Source organism: Sciurus carolinensis, chromosome 1, assembly GCF_902686445.1.
Source record: "Sciurus carolinensis chromosome 1, mSciCar1.2, whole genome shotgun sequence".
Classification (NCBI taxonomy): Eukaryota; Metazoa; Chordata; class Mammalia; order Rodentia; family Sciuridae; genus Sciurus; species Sciurus carolinensis.
In genome coordinates this window covers 38,435,741-38,449,404 of record NC_062213.1, presented here as the reverse complement: position 1 = coordinate 38,449,404, position 13,664 = coordinate 38,435,741, and the positions used below count along the sequence as shown (strand labels likewise).

At 34.0% G+C, this 13,664-nt stretch overlaps 1 protein-coding gene across 7 annotated transcripts in view; it reads left to right on the top strand.

Annotated features, from left to right (window-relative positions):
• The window catches only part of Spag1 (sperm associated antigen 1), a 65,204-nt gene that overhangs the window by 10,183 nt on the left and 41,357 nt on the right, over positions 1-13,664 (top strand). For 4 of the 7 annotated variants that reach the window (XM_047546890.1, XM_047546909.1, XM_047546881.1 and 1 more), the window contains 5 exons: positions 3,321-3,385; positions 4,422-4,531; positions 5,640-5,745; positions 8,534-8,679; positions 10,186-10,292. In XM_047546890.1, coding sequence (XP_047402846.1) covers positions 3,321-3,385; positions 4,422-4,531; positions 5,640-5,745; positions 8,534-8,679; positions 10,186-10,292 — 534 coding nt within the window. Of the gene's footprint in view, positions 1-3,320; positions 3,386-4,402; positions 4,532-5,639; positions 5,746-8,533; positions 8,680-10,185; positions 10,293-13,664 lie in introns of all 7 variants that reach the window. The other 3 variants (XM_047546899.1, XM_047546925.1, XM_047546932.1) reach the window with 3 other exon arrangements.

Below are 13,664 nucleotides of genomic sequence, written 5' to 3'. Positions count from 1 at the left end.
TCAAGTTCGTAGATGTCATTCCTGTTTAGTGTTTTGTTTTGTTTTGTTTTCCTTTTATCTCCCTTTCTTTTTGGTTGGTCCTTGTTTTGTCACATAGATCTCTCCTTTTTAACCTGTAGTTTCATAGAGAAGGAACATTGGGGGTTCTCATTCCATCTACTCAAGCTCAAGTTGAAACTGGGCCTCTTGGCATTTGGCTGATCTTATTGTGTCTGAAAGGATGGCTACCTGAGTCTTTTCATTCTGGGTTAACTCATTCTTGTTATTTTTGTCTTTTCTTTGAATCCTTGATTTTATTTTAAAAACATCCATAGCTCTTTATCATTATGGCTTGCTGATAATTTACCTTTCTGGACTTTACTTCATACTAAAAATTGCACGTGTAATAAAGACTGTCACCATCTATATTGATTAATTCATATTTTCATTATTTTATTTTTTATATAATATATGGGATTATGTTTATTTAAAATTGAAAACAGCATGAAAGGTTAGATAACTTAGTTTCCATTTGGTCATCTGGATCTTTAGCATAAATTACTCCATTTTGTTTTGATCTCTTGGGGCCTAGTGTAGGAGCTCATTCCAAGTGAATGGCCACCTATAAGTTTTATTTAGCTTTATTTAGTTTTATTTCAAAGAATTATGAGTACTGTAGGGATATTAAAAATACATTTTTTTTTTTTTTTTTTTTTGCGGTACTGGGGATCGAACTCAGGGCCTTGTGCTTGCGAGGCAAGCACTCTACCAGCTGAGCTACCTCCCCAGCCCTAAAAATGTGTTTTTTAAATTGTATAATGAGATTTGTGAATGTTTGGAAGCTCTGCATAACTCCAAATGACCAATAATTTTCAGAAGTGTGAAAGCATCATGAGACCAAAAAGTGTGAACCCCACTGACACTATGATATGGATGAAGTCAGTAATTACTGGGTGCTGTGGGAACATGTGGAAAGAGTACATGTTCCAGTCTTTCTGAGTCAAGGAGTGATACCTCTTCATACAATATAGAAATATATTGTTTAGTATATGGTTTATGTCTTCAGACTCTTATTGATGTCCGTTCTTTTCATTTATTAAATTTTCCACATCAAATCTTAAATGAAAAAACAAAACTGAGAAAATACAATACAAGTAAGAAAATAAAATTGTTACTGATATTCTTTATTTGTATTACAAGCTAAATAACTTTTTGTTTTTTGGTACTAGGGATTGAACCCAGGGGCACTCAACTACTAAGTCACATCCCCAGACCGTTTTATATTTTATTTATACAGGGTCTCAATAAGTTGCTTAGAGCCTTTTTCAATTGCTCAGGCTGGCTTTGAGCTTGTAATCCTTCTACCTCAGACTCCCAAGCTGCTGAAATTTCAGGCACATTTAATTTTTATTAAATTTTTTCTTTATTGAGTTATAATTTAAAAATGCATATTGTATATTTAACATGATGGTTATACACATACACAGTGTAATGAATACCACAATTAAATCAATTCATGTTCATTTTTTAAAAATTCCTCAAGAGGAATTCTTTGTCACAGGTAGGTATTGGAGAGCCACATGAATTTAATCAGTGCCTTTTAAAATTAAGCCTGTATTAGTTTCCTAGGGCTGTTCTAATAAAGTAACACAAACATAAAGTAAATCAAGAGAAATATATTCTTTCATAGTTCTGGAGGCCAGAAATCAGTGCAAAATCAAGGTATGGGCAAGACCATGCTCCCTTTAAAACCTATGGGGGGTGGATCCATCCCTGCTCTTCCAGTTTCTTACAGTGCCAGGCATTTTGTTGACTTGGACAGCATAACTCCCATCTCTGCCTTTTTCTGCATTGTGACCAGCTTCCCTTTGAGCCTGTCTCCTTTTCTTTTTATAAGGACATTAACTTCCTGGATTAGGGCCCACAACCTCATCTTAACTCGATTACATCTGTACCAACCCTATTTCCAAATGAAGTATCATTGACAATTACTAGAATTAGGACTTCTCTATATCTTTTTGGGAAACACAGGTTAGCCCAAGAACATTGTCTTCATAAGCAGGAAAATTGAATCAAAGTACTTAGTTAGCCTGTAAGGAATACGCCTTCATACAGTTTTATAGGTCCTAGAATTGCTCTCATCTATTAGCAAACACAAATTTCATGACAGTAAATACATGTAATGGTTTAAAGACAAATCAGTACCTACCTACTTTATTTTGTTAAAAATTCTGCTGTATTCCCCTTTCTTCAGACTATATAGAAAGCTTTTTTTTTTAAACAGTAATATTCCTTAATATATATCTAGCATAACATTGTACTACTTGCTCTGAGAGATTAATTATTTGTGTACATAATGGTTATTATTTGCTTTCCTCTCATTCCCTTCTGGTACAGCACCTGCCTCTCTACCCCATTCTCAGCAGTGGGACTGGGATCTAGTTTGGGCTCCTTTGATTCAAGCTAGTGCTTGGTCATGGTCAGGCACTTGACTCAAACTAGCCAGTAGAGTGCTTCCCTGGGATTTCTCTTAACTGAAGGTGCAATCAAGAATCACCTCTTTTTCCTCTCTGATGAGGAGGCCTGTAAGATTATAATCCCAAACTGATGTGGCCAAATTTTCCTCCTATGTGGAGAATGCAAGTCACCATAGAGGAAAATGAAATCAGCAGGCATAAAGGAACAGAGATAGGGGCAGGAGAGAGAAAGCTGGAGGAAAGGCATAGTAATCCCTTTATCTGGCAGTACCCTGCCTTTTTATCAGTTTGTTTATATAAGTCAATAATTTATTCTTTTAAAATTGAATTAGTCTAAGTTGGGTGTCTGTCATTGCAACAAAACAGCTCTGACTAATAGAGCAAACTAGTGATTCTTGTTTCTCCAGTGCCTAGGTTTTGCAAGAATGAATCAGAATTAATATCTTTTTATTATAAGAAAATAATTTCATGTGTGTCTTTATACACACATATGCTTAAAAGTCTATAGATTGGGGCCTGGAGTTGTGACTCAGTGGTAGAGTATTTGCCTAGCATGTGTGAGGCACTTGGTTCTGTTCTCAGCACCACATATAAATAAATGACTAAAATAAACGTCCATTAACATCTAAAAAATATTTTTAAAAGACTAGATTGTTCCCAGAATTAACTAAGATTTTAAATTCTTTCTTTTACCTGCTGTATATTATTGTATTCTGATACTGAAGTTGTCATAACCTCAAAGGTACTATTTTTCTGATCTCTTCTATTTGTATATCTTAATCCAATACTTCACATTGTATTTACAGTAAAATCTACTAATTATAGATAAAATGTGTCTCATAAAATATGATATTTTTCTTTTAGGAAAAACATTCTAAAAACAAACTAGCCAAAAAGAAAATTCCAAGAGATTATGCAGAATGGGATAAGTATGTTTTATATTTCTCTATATAAATTTTATCTTTGAAAAATTCTTTTCCATTAAATACTGTAACTTTAAAGATAATTATATACCTAAATATCTCAAGGGTACTGAATTATTTTAGTATACTATTAAGAGTATCTAGCAATTCTGATTTTGTTTTTCATTAAACAAGGACTATATCCTTTTGTTCATAAAATTAACCAAAAATAACTAATGCTGTCTTTATAATCATCTGAAATAAAAAAGTACAAACATTTTAAATGGAGAGAAATTGCTCACAATTTAATTATAAGATTCTGAACAGGTTTTATTTGACTAATATTTAAATCCTTACTTAATTGCATATTTTCTTAAGGAGTGCAAATGACTTGGAAAACAAACATATTGTGCAGTTTTTGAATATACATCTAAAGGCACAGTACAAGTTGAACATTCCTAATCTGAAAATCTGAAATCTGAAAGGCTCCAAAATCTGAATTTTTTAGCACTCACAATATGACACACATAGAAAGTTCCACATTGTAATACTTAGTGTCATACACAAAAATTTTAAAAATATTAAATTATGTTCAGGCTATATGTATGAGGTGTATAAAAACATAAATGAATTTTGCATTTGTTCTTGATCACTATCCCCAAAGTAATTCCATTATGTATATACAAATACTCCAAAAACTGGAAAAAAAAAAAATTTGAAATCTGAAACACTTCTGGTCCCAAGCATTGATTAAGAGATATTTAACCAGGCGCAGTGGCATGTGCCTGAAATTTCAGCAGCTTGGGAGTCTGAGGTAGAAGGATTACAAGCTCAAAGCCAGCCTGAGCAATTGAAAAAGGCTCTAAGCAACTTATTGAGACCCTGTATAAATAAAATATAAAACGGTCTGGGGATGTGACTTAGTAGTTGAGTGCCCCTGGGTTCAATCCCTAGTACCAAAAAACAAAAAGTTATTTAGCTTGTAATACAAATAAAGAATATCAGTAACAATTTTATTTTCTTACTTGTATTGTATTTTCTCAGTTTTGTTTTTTCATTTAAGATTTGATGTGGAAAAAGAATGTTCAAAAATTGATGAAGATTACAAAGAAAAGACTGTAATTGACAACAAGTCACATTTGTCTAAAATTGAGAGACAAGTAGACACAGCAGGTAACGGGGAAAATAAAAATAATTTAAACTAACCTAGATGTCCTTCAATTGATGAATGGATAAAGAAACTGTGGTATATATATATAATGGAATATTACTCAGCCATAAAGAATGATAAAATTATGGCATTTGCAGGCAAATGGATGAAATTGGAGAATATCATGCTAAGTGAGATAAGCCAATCTCAAAAAACCAAAGGACGAATGATCTTGCTGATAAGCAGATGATGACACATAATGGTGTGGGAGGAGTTAGGGTTAGGGTTAGGGTTAGGGAGGGGGGCAAGAATGGAGGAAGGAAGGACTGTATAGAGGGAAAAGAGGGGTGGGAGGGGTGGGGGGAAGGGAAAAAATAACAGAATGATTCAAACAACATTACCCTATGTAAATTTATGATTACACAAATGGTATGCCTTTACTCCATGTACAGAGAAACAACGTGTATCCCATTTGTTTACAATAAAAAAAATCAGAATAATTTAGCAGTCTTTAAAGTTTTAAATTATAATAACAACTGTTCCCCTAGAAAACATTGTCTTTGAATGTTACAGATTTCCCTTAAAAGTTTGGATTTTTCTCTTGAAGTTGGCCATCTTTAACAAGTTTATTTCTTTTAACTACTTTATGTGAATAATGGTTACAATAAATTTAGTAATACTTCAAAATATAAACCTATTTTTCTTACTGTAATTTGTTTTTGTTCCTTTTTATCTTCTCTTTCCCAGAAATTCCTCACATTTTTTTATTACCTCAAACAAAAAAAGAGACAGTTTTCATTTGAAGTCCATAGATGACTTTTAATGAAATCAATTATAAAAATCATCTAAATCCTTAAAAATTCTGAATTTCTAATTAAAAAAGGAAAAAATACCCCTAAACTTAGAAAACCTTTTATTTTATTTTATTTTATTTTATTTTATTTACTATTTTCTACTTCAGTTAGATTAAGCACTCTTGGTGACTGGGGTAGCTCTGTGGTAGAGCACTCGCCTGGCATGTGTGAGGCCCTAGAATTGATCCCCAGCACTGCACAAAAGTACTCATGAATTTAAACCTTAAGAAATTATATTGTTATATTTTCACATATAGCAGTTAATATTTATTTCTAGGTTTAACTGAGAAGGACAGGGGTTTACTTGCTGTTCGTGAAAAAGAAAAAGGAAATGAAGCTTTCAACTCAGGCGATTATGAGGAGGCTGTGATGTATTATACTAGGTTGGTTGTAGTTTAAACTTACCATTTTAAAAAGTGATAGTGTTTTAATTATTGAAGCAACATAAATAAGGTATGTCTATTTCAGAATTGCTCAAGGTATTTTATTTGTACATGTGCCTTATCATAAATTTACTTTTGTTTGTCTTGTTTTTTCAATATTTCCTCAGACCTCTAACTCTGTCTTCATTCCCACCCTTGACAGAAGATCTGGCTTTCCTGTATTACAGAGAGAATAGAAACTACCTTAAAGGAACTTTGCAAAAGGTCCAAATAGCATAAAGGTTAAGAACTTGAGTTCTGTTGGTAGACTGCCTGGACCTAATCCTGGTATTTATGGTACTCCCTCTGACTACAGGATCTTTGTACATGCTGAGTCCTCTGTTTAGAATGACCTTCCGCCTCTCATTATCTAATACATTCTAGCTTATCCTTTACCTTAGCCTGTGCCTTGCTTCTTTGGAAAAGTCTTCTGTGACCTCCCAGACTAGGTTAAATCTCTATCCTACTCCATGCCACCCCCCAGATTATAACCTTTTACAGCAGTCTTACCTCTCATATATAGTACTTGTTAAAGGTACAGTATGTGATTTGATACTACCTGAACCGTCAGCTCTGTAAGAGCAGAGTCTACTTGTCCAATTTCTTTTTTTCTTTTTTTACACCATTGTATCCTTATTGCCCAGCAAAGTTCCTGGGTCATAGCAGATGTCAATTAATACATATATGAACTTTTGAAGTCTTACATTACATGAAAAGTTCATGAAGATCCTAAAATATTGTTACAAAATACTCATAGAATCATTAAAGCTACCTTCAAATTAACCTCTGTATAATATTCCTTTCATTTTCATAAGGAGAAATTTTTTTTTCGTTGTCGTGTCTGTAAAGAGGTTTGTCTTTGTTGAAAGGGATAAAAAGGATATTTGAGGGGCTGGATTTGTGGCTCAGTGGTAGAGTAATTGCCTAGCATGTGTGAGGCATTGGGTTTGATCCTCAGCACTGCTTAAAAAAATAAACAAAATAAAAGTACTGTGTCCATCTATAACTAAAAAAGTATTTTTTTTAAAAAAGGATATTTGATGAGAGGTTCATTTAGTGCAGCCTCCCATGTTCAGGCTGGTAGATGTCACCTCTGACATTGTTTTCTTTCTTCTTGTTCATTTCCATCAGTGGAGATTCTCTTGTCCATGATGGGGAACAACATTTTCCTTATCTTCTGTTAAGAAGTCATAGAGTTGAAGAATTTAAAGTGGTGTAGTATGATGGTTAAGGGAACTCACACTGCCACCTCTGACTTTTGTCACCTCTCTTGGCTTGGTTTCCTCAGTGTGAGAGGGTTATAATGGTGCCATCTTCAGAGCTGTTGTGAAAACTAATTTAGCAGTCTTAAGACAAGTATACCGAAGGCAGAATAACCTGGTAGTAACAGGAGCAGACAGGGTGTGAACCTTGCCTTTATCATTTACTAGCTGTGGCTGTGGCACTTCACTTAGCTATTCTGTCATCTGCTTTCTCATCTGCAAATTGTAAAGAGCAGTAAAACCTCCCCTATGGATTGTAATGAGGATCAAATGATCTGTGTATGTAATGTGCTAGTGCTTGGCCAGTGGGAAGTGCTTGGTGTCAAATCCTCCTATTGTTTACCCTTACATGTATGTTCCATGTCTGGTTTCTGTCCTACCATGTAATACCTCTATATTTATCTTTGATGATCTTATTAAATTGACCCTGTTTATCACATTTCCATTTTCACATTCTATTCCTCTTCTGGATTTAGTAATTTTGGTGTACTAATACCCTTGTGTTTCCTAAATCTGGGTATTCATGATTTCACAGCATTCTATACCAACTTTTTAAGCAACAGCAGGTAGATTTTAAGTTTTCCCTTTTCATTTCCATTTTATTTTGTACTAATATCCTTAATCTAGCAAAATTTGCTTTCTTATGTCTCTGTTTTTCATCCCACTGACTACTTTCCTATTTCTTCAATTAAATTCCCTCAATTAAATTACTTTGATCATTTCCTTAGAATTAAATCTGCTTTTAGTTACAAACTAATTTGTTTCTGTTAACACAATAACAGCTGAATATAGACTATCAATTGTGATTAATTTTGTTTTGTTCTATGAAATTGTTCCTAAGAATTCAAAAAGTGTATTTGATATTTAATGCTAACTAACCTGCTTTTGAAGGTGATCTATGGGTATTTAAATTCCTATGTCATCTGTAAAGTCTGAGTTTACTTTAAGCCTTAACTAGATTTTTAAGCATTTGTCTAAATGTAGCTATTTTGTATGTTGAATTGTATTTTATTAGCTTTATGCTTTAGGCTGTATCAGTTGCTAGGGTTGCCATGACAAAGTACCACAGAGTAACTTATACATGAAAAATTTGTTTTCTCATAGTTCTGGAGGCTGTAAGTCTGAGATCAAGGTGTTGATGGGGTTGATTTCTTTTGTGCTCTCTCTCCTTGGCTTGCAGGTGGCTGCCTTCTCCTATATGTTCATGGGTGCATGTGTGTCCTAATCTTTTCTATAAGGGCACCAATTTTATTGGAACAGGGTCTACATCATTTATCTCATTTTCACTTAATTACCTCTTTAAGGTCCCTGTCTCCAGGAATATTCATATTATGAGGTACTGTGGAGTTTAGGACTTCAATGGATAAATATTTGAGAGACACAGTTCAGCCCATACCTAGGTTATAATTGTTTAATCTACAACTTTAACTGAAGTTTTTTTTTTTTAATCTTCTTATGTTTACTTTAGGTCTACTTGTTACCAACAGTTGTTTCTTTTATAGGAGTATCTCAGCATTTCCCACTGTAGCTGCCTACAACAATCGAGCTCAAGCGGAAATCAAATTGCAGAACTGGAATAGTGCTTTTCAGGATTGTGAAAAGGTCTTGCAGTTAGAACCTGGAAACATAAAGGGTAAAATATTCACCAAATGCTTTTAAATTTATGGCAGGGTCTGTTAAAGACCATTTATAGATGCTTAATACACACATTAAAAATATTTCAGATTAACTCAAATTTCCATATGTGAGTCATCACCTCTGTAGAGTTACTTTTAATTTTAACTTGAAATTTAAGTCCCTGATTATTTGCAGTGAGGGAGTTAATAATCCCAAAAGATTGAATAAGATTTTCTCATTAGGGGAATGTAAGTGAAGATACACAGGGACCTTTGTACTATCTTTGCAACTTTTCTACAACTTTGAAAGTTTTTCCAAATTAAAAGTTACCCCAGTGACTCGGGAGGCTGAGGCAGGAGGATTGCGAGTTCAAAACCAGCTTCAGCAACAGTGAGGTGCTAAGCAACAGTCAGACCCTGTCTCCCAAAAAAACATACATAATATGACTGGGGATGTGGCTCAGTAGTGAATGAGTACCCCTAAGTTCAATCCCCAGTACTCTCCCACTGAAAAAAAAAAAAAAAAAGTATATATATATATATATATATATACATATATATATATATATAAATAAAAATAGAAACAGAAAAAAAGTTACCCCCCCCAAAAAAAGAGATAATTGTTACATCCTGAATATTTGAATCTGAATAGCAGTGGCAATAGGTAAAGTGTACTTAAAGCACTATGCTACAATTTTGATTAAAATTTTTTGAGGTTTTCATGGCTACTTCTAAGACTAAAATAAAATTTATTAGATTTATATATTTTTTAAAAAAGGCATATTAAAATGTCAGATAAAAATTTCTCACCTTTTAGAATTACTAAAACTGATTTTTTTGAAATATTGAACTAATTACACTAAGTTCTCTCATTATTTAATCAGTAATGATGGGGCTAGAAAGGCATTCATTGTTGTAGTAAATAATTATAAAATTATACATTGAAACCTACCAAAAAAAATCTAATGCGGACTACCAAAGGACTCAATTTCTGAAGCTAGCTGACTTAAGTCATTAGATACATTCAGTTTCCTGTGCTAATCAACTCTTTCTAATCATTTTAGAGATGTCTAAATAGATTTTACTAATGTGCCATATTCTGAGCTAGATGCTGGTTTAATATTATACTAAATTTCAACATGGCATTTTTTAAAATTTCAAAAAGTGAGAAGAAAATATTAGTGATGCTTGTAAGAAGGAAAGCATTGTTTAGTGAAAACCTTCCCAGTTCTGGAGCATAAGATGGTGCCTTTGAAAGTGTAAGGTATGGAGTCTCTCAGCCTGTTGAGGAGCTGGCCAGGCCTGGAGCTGCCCAGTTGGTAAAGAGAGAGTTACCTGATGCAGCCTCTTCTGTTTACCATAGGACCTTTTTTATATGTTCAACATGAAAATGGGTGTATGTAAGCTTTGCTTAATTACATCTTAAAGTGTCCAGTGCTACCTTTTTTTTTCAACTTGCCATATAGTTATAACTACAATATGATATGTTAAAACATACAACTTTTATTTTGGTAAATTTTCAGCTCTTCTCCGCCGTGCCACTACATATAAACATCAAAACAAACTTCAGGAAGCTATAGAAGATTTGAGGAAAGTACTGGATGTTGAGCCTGATAATGATTTGGCTAAGGTAAGTGTAAAAAGTGATTTCTTACCTAATGCTATAATTTACTCTTTCTGAATTTATGTTAAAATGGTATCAGGGGGCTGGGGTTGTAGCTCAGTGATAGAGTGCTTACCTAGCATGTGTGAGACACTGGGTTCAATCCTCAACACCACATAAAAATAAATAAATAAAAAATAAAGGTATTAAAAATGGTATTAGTCTTGCTGATGTTGAGGATTAGGTCCCACCTTTAAAAAGATATCCTAGACATCTCAAAATGTTAACATGCACTTTGAAATGAATGAAACAAGTTTTTTGTTTGTGTTTGTGTGTGTGTGTGTGTGTGTGTGTGTGTGTGTATTTTCTTTTTTTGCTACTGGGGATTTAACCCAGGGGCACTTTACCACTGAGCTACATCCCCAACCTTTTCTTTTCTTTTTTTTTTTGAGACAGGATTTTACTAAGTTGCTTAGGGCCCTGCTAAGTTGCTGAGACTGACCTCCAACTTTTAGTTCTCCTGTCAAAACCTCTTCAGCCACTGGGATTACAGGAGTCTCCACCATGCCCAGCTTGAAAGCAGGTTTTTAAGAAAAAATGGTGTAAAGATATAAGCCTACCTCTCAGCAGATACAGGCAGTGCTTTTCTCTGAGGTAATCTCAATTTACCATGCAGCGTGGTATAAAAGTTTCGTAGGTAGGATTAAGGGTAATCTCTGTGACCACAGAAGAGTGTTTCTGTCTGTTGCTAGAATGGTTAGGAGAACGTCATTAGTAGCACAAGCTACCTGACTGATGGACTAACTCAGATATCTAATTAGGGTATTTGTATTAAGGCCTAAACAGTAGAGGTGTCAGGAACTGTGAAGGGTCTGAGATTTTACTCTACTTGCAAATTAACAAGGTGGCTTAGCAAAGGAAACAAGATAGCCTGGATCAGACAGAAAGTAATACTCATGGTATAACATGCTGATGAGCTCCACATTCATGTCAGTTCTCTTCTTGAACCCACAGGAGTGATGCAGAGTGACCCAGATGAATGCTGCATACTCAGTGGGTTTGTGGGAAGATTGAGGAATTGAAAATGGGGAAAAACTCACTTTTTATTATGGGCTATAAACAAACTGCCAAATCTCTGCTTCAGAGGGAAATATTGTCTTTATTATATTACAGAGTAAATAGACTTGCCCTGTCCTCTTCAGGGAAATGCTATTTCTATTTTCTAAAGGTATTCATGATATAAAGATCCTTAAATATAATCCAGAACAAAGGTGATTTAGTGCCTCTGTTTGCAATATGATCAGAAATAGGATAAAATTGTGGAGAATTGCCTTTCCACAATAAATTGACCCTAAATTTTCACACATTCCTATTGGATAACCTATTGCACTCTCTCTTTTATTTCCTTTGTATAAAGGTTATAGTTATTAAATGTTAATTAAACAGTATTTTAAAAGAAAAATTCAAAGGGCTGGGGATATAGCTCAGTTGGTAGAGTACTTGCCTTGCAAGTACAAGGCCCCACTGGGTTCAATCCCCAGTACTGCAAAAAAAAAAGAAAGAAAAATTCAAAACAAGAAAAACCACCTATAATATTACTACCCAACATAGTTTCACATTTACATATTAACTTTTAGTCCTTATCCAAATGCATTTTTATCTTAACCACATGGAAAAATTAACTCAAAATGGATCATATACCTTAATGTAAAACCTAAAATAAAAATTCTAGAAGAAAACATAGGAGAAATCTTTTTTTTTCCTACCTCTTTGTTTTTATTTGTTCTTTTTGGGTATACATGACAGTAAGTACATTTTGACATATTATACATGGAATATAACTCCCCATTCTTTTTTCTTTAATTATTTATTTATTTTTTAATTTTTTACAGACTGCATTTTGATTCATCGTACATAAATGGGGTATATCATTTCGTTTCTATGGTTGTGCACAATGTAGATTCATACCATTCGTGTAATCATACATGTACATAGAGTACTGATGTCTGTCTCATTCCATTTTTCATACCCCCCTCCTTCTCATTTCCTTCTACATAATCTAAAGTTCCTCCATTCTTCTCTCACTCCCCACATCCCCACCCCCATTATATATCATTCTCCACTTATCAGGAAAAACATTTGGCCTTTGGTTTTTAGGGATTGGCTTATTTCACTTAGCATGATATTTAGGAGAAATCTTTATGTCCTTGCATCAGACAAGTATTTTTCATGTGACATGGAAAGCACAATCCATAAAAGAAACTGATAAATTGGATTTCATCAAAATTAACAATTCCTGCTCTTAGAAAGGCACTATTAGAAGAACAAAAAGATGACTGGGCACAGTAGCAGAAGCCTGTAATCCTAGCGGTTCGGGAGGCTGAGGCAGGAGGATCTCAAATTCAAGCTAGCCTCAGCTATTTAGTGAGGCCCTAAGCAACTTAGCGAGACCCTGTCTCAAAATAAAAAATAAAAAAGGACTGGGAATGTGGCTCAGTGGTTGAGTGCTCCTGGGTTCAATCCTTGGTACCAAAAAAAAAAAAAAAAAGAGAGGGAAGGAGAAAATTATAAGATGCAAATGATAAACAAGTTACATACTAGGAGAAAATATTTTCAAATCATGTATTCAGCAGAGGATTTGTATCAACAATACATAAAGAACTTTCAAAATTCAATAATAAGAAGACAGGCAGCTAAGTAAAAAACAAGTTTTTTTTCCCCCAGTTCTGGGAATCCCACCCAGGGTCTTGCTAGGCAAGCTCTCTACCACTCTGCTATACCCAGGCAAGCTCTCTACCACTCTGCTATACCCTTGGACGAAACAAAATATTTGATCTGACACTTAACTAAAAGAGATACATAGATGGAAAATAAGCACATTAAAAGATGCTCAGTAATATTGGTCATCAGGGAAATGTAAATTTAAAACCACGAGATTTTTATTTCATCTTCAAATCTGAAGCTTCATTTTGCTGAATATAGGATTCTTGGTTGGCATTCATTTTCTTTCAGAACTTGGTATGTGTTATTCCAGGACCTCCTAACTGTGAGGGTCTGGGTTGAGAAATCTGTGAGATCTAAACTGGTTTCCTCCTATAAGTAATCTGATATTTTTCTCTCATAGTCTTTAAAATTCTATCCTTATGCTATATGTTAGGCATTTTCATTATAATGTGCCTTGGTGTGGGTCTTTTGTAATTTTGTACATTTGGTAAGCCTCTTGAATTTGATTTTCCATTTCATTCTTCAGGTTTGGGAAATTTTCTGATATTATTTCATTGAAAAGATGTTCATTCATTTGGTTTGTATCTCCACACCTTCACCAATCTGAAAAATCTTAAATTTGATATTTTCATGTTATCCCATAGTGCTTGGAAGTTCTGTTCATTGTTTCTTAAC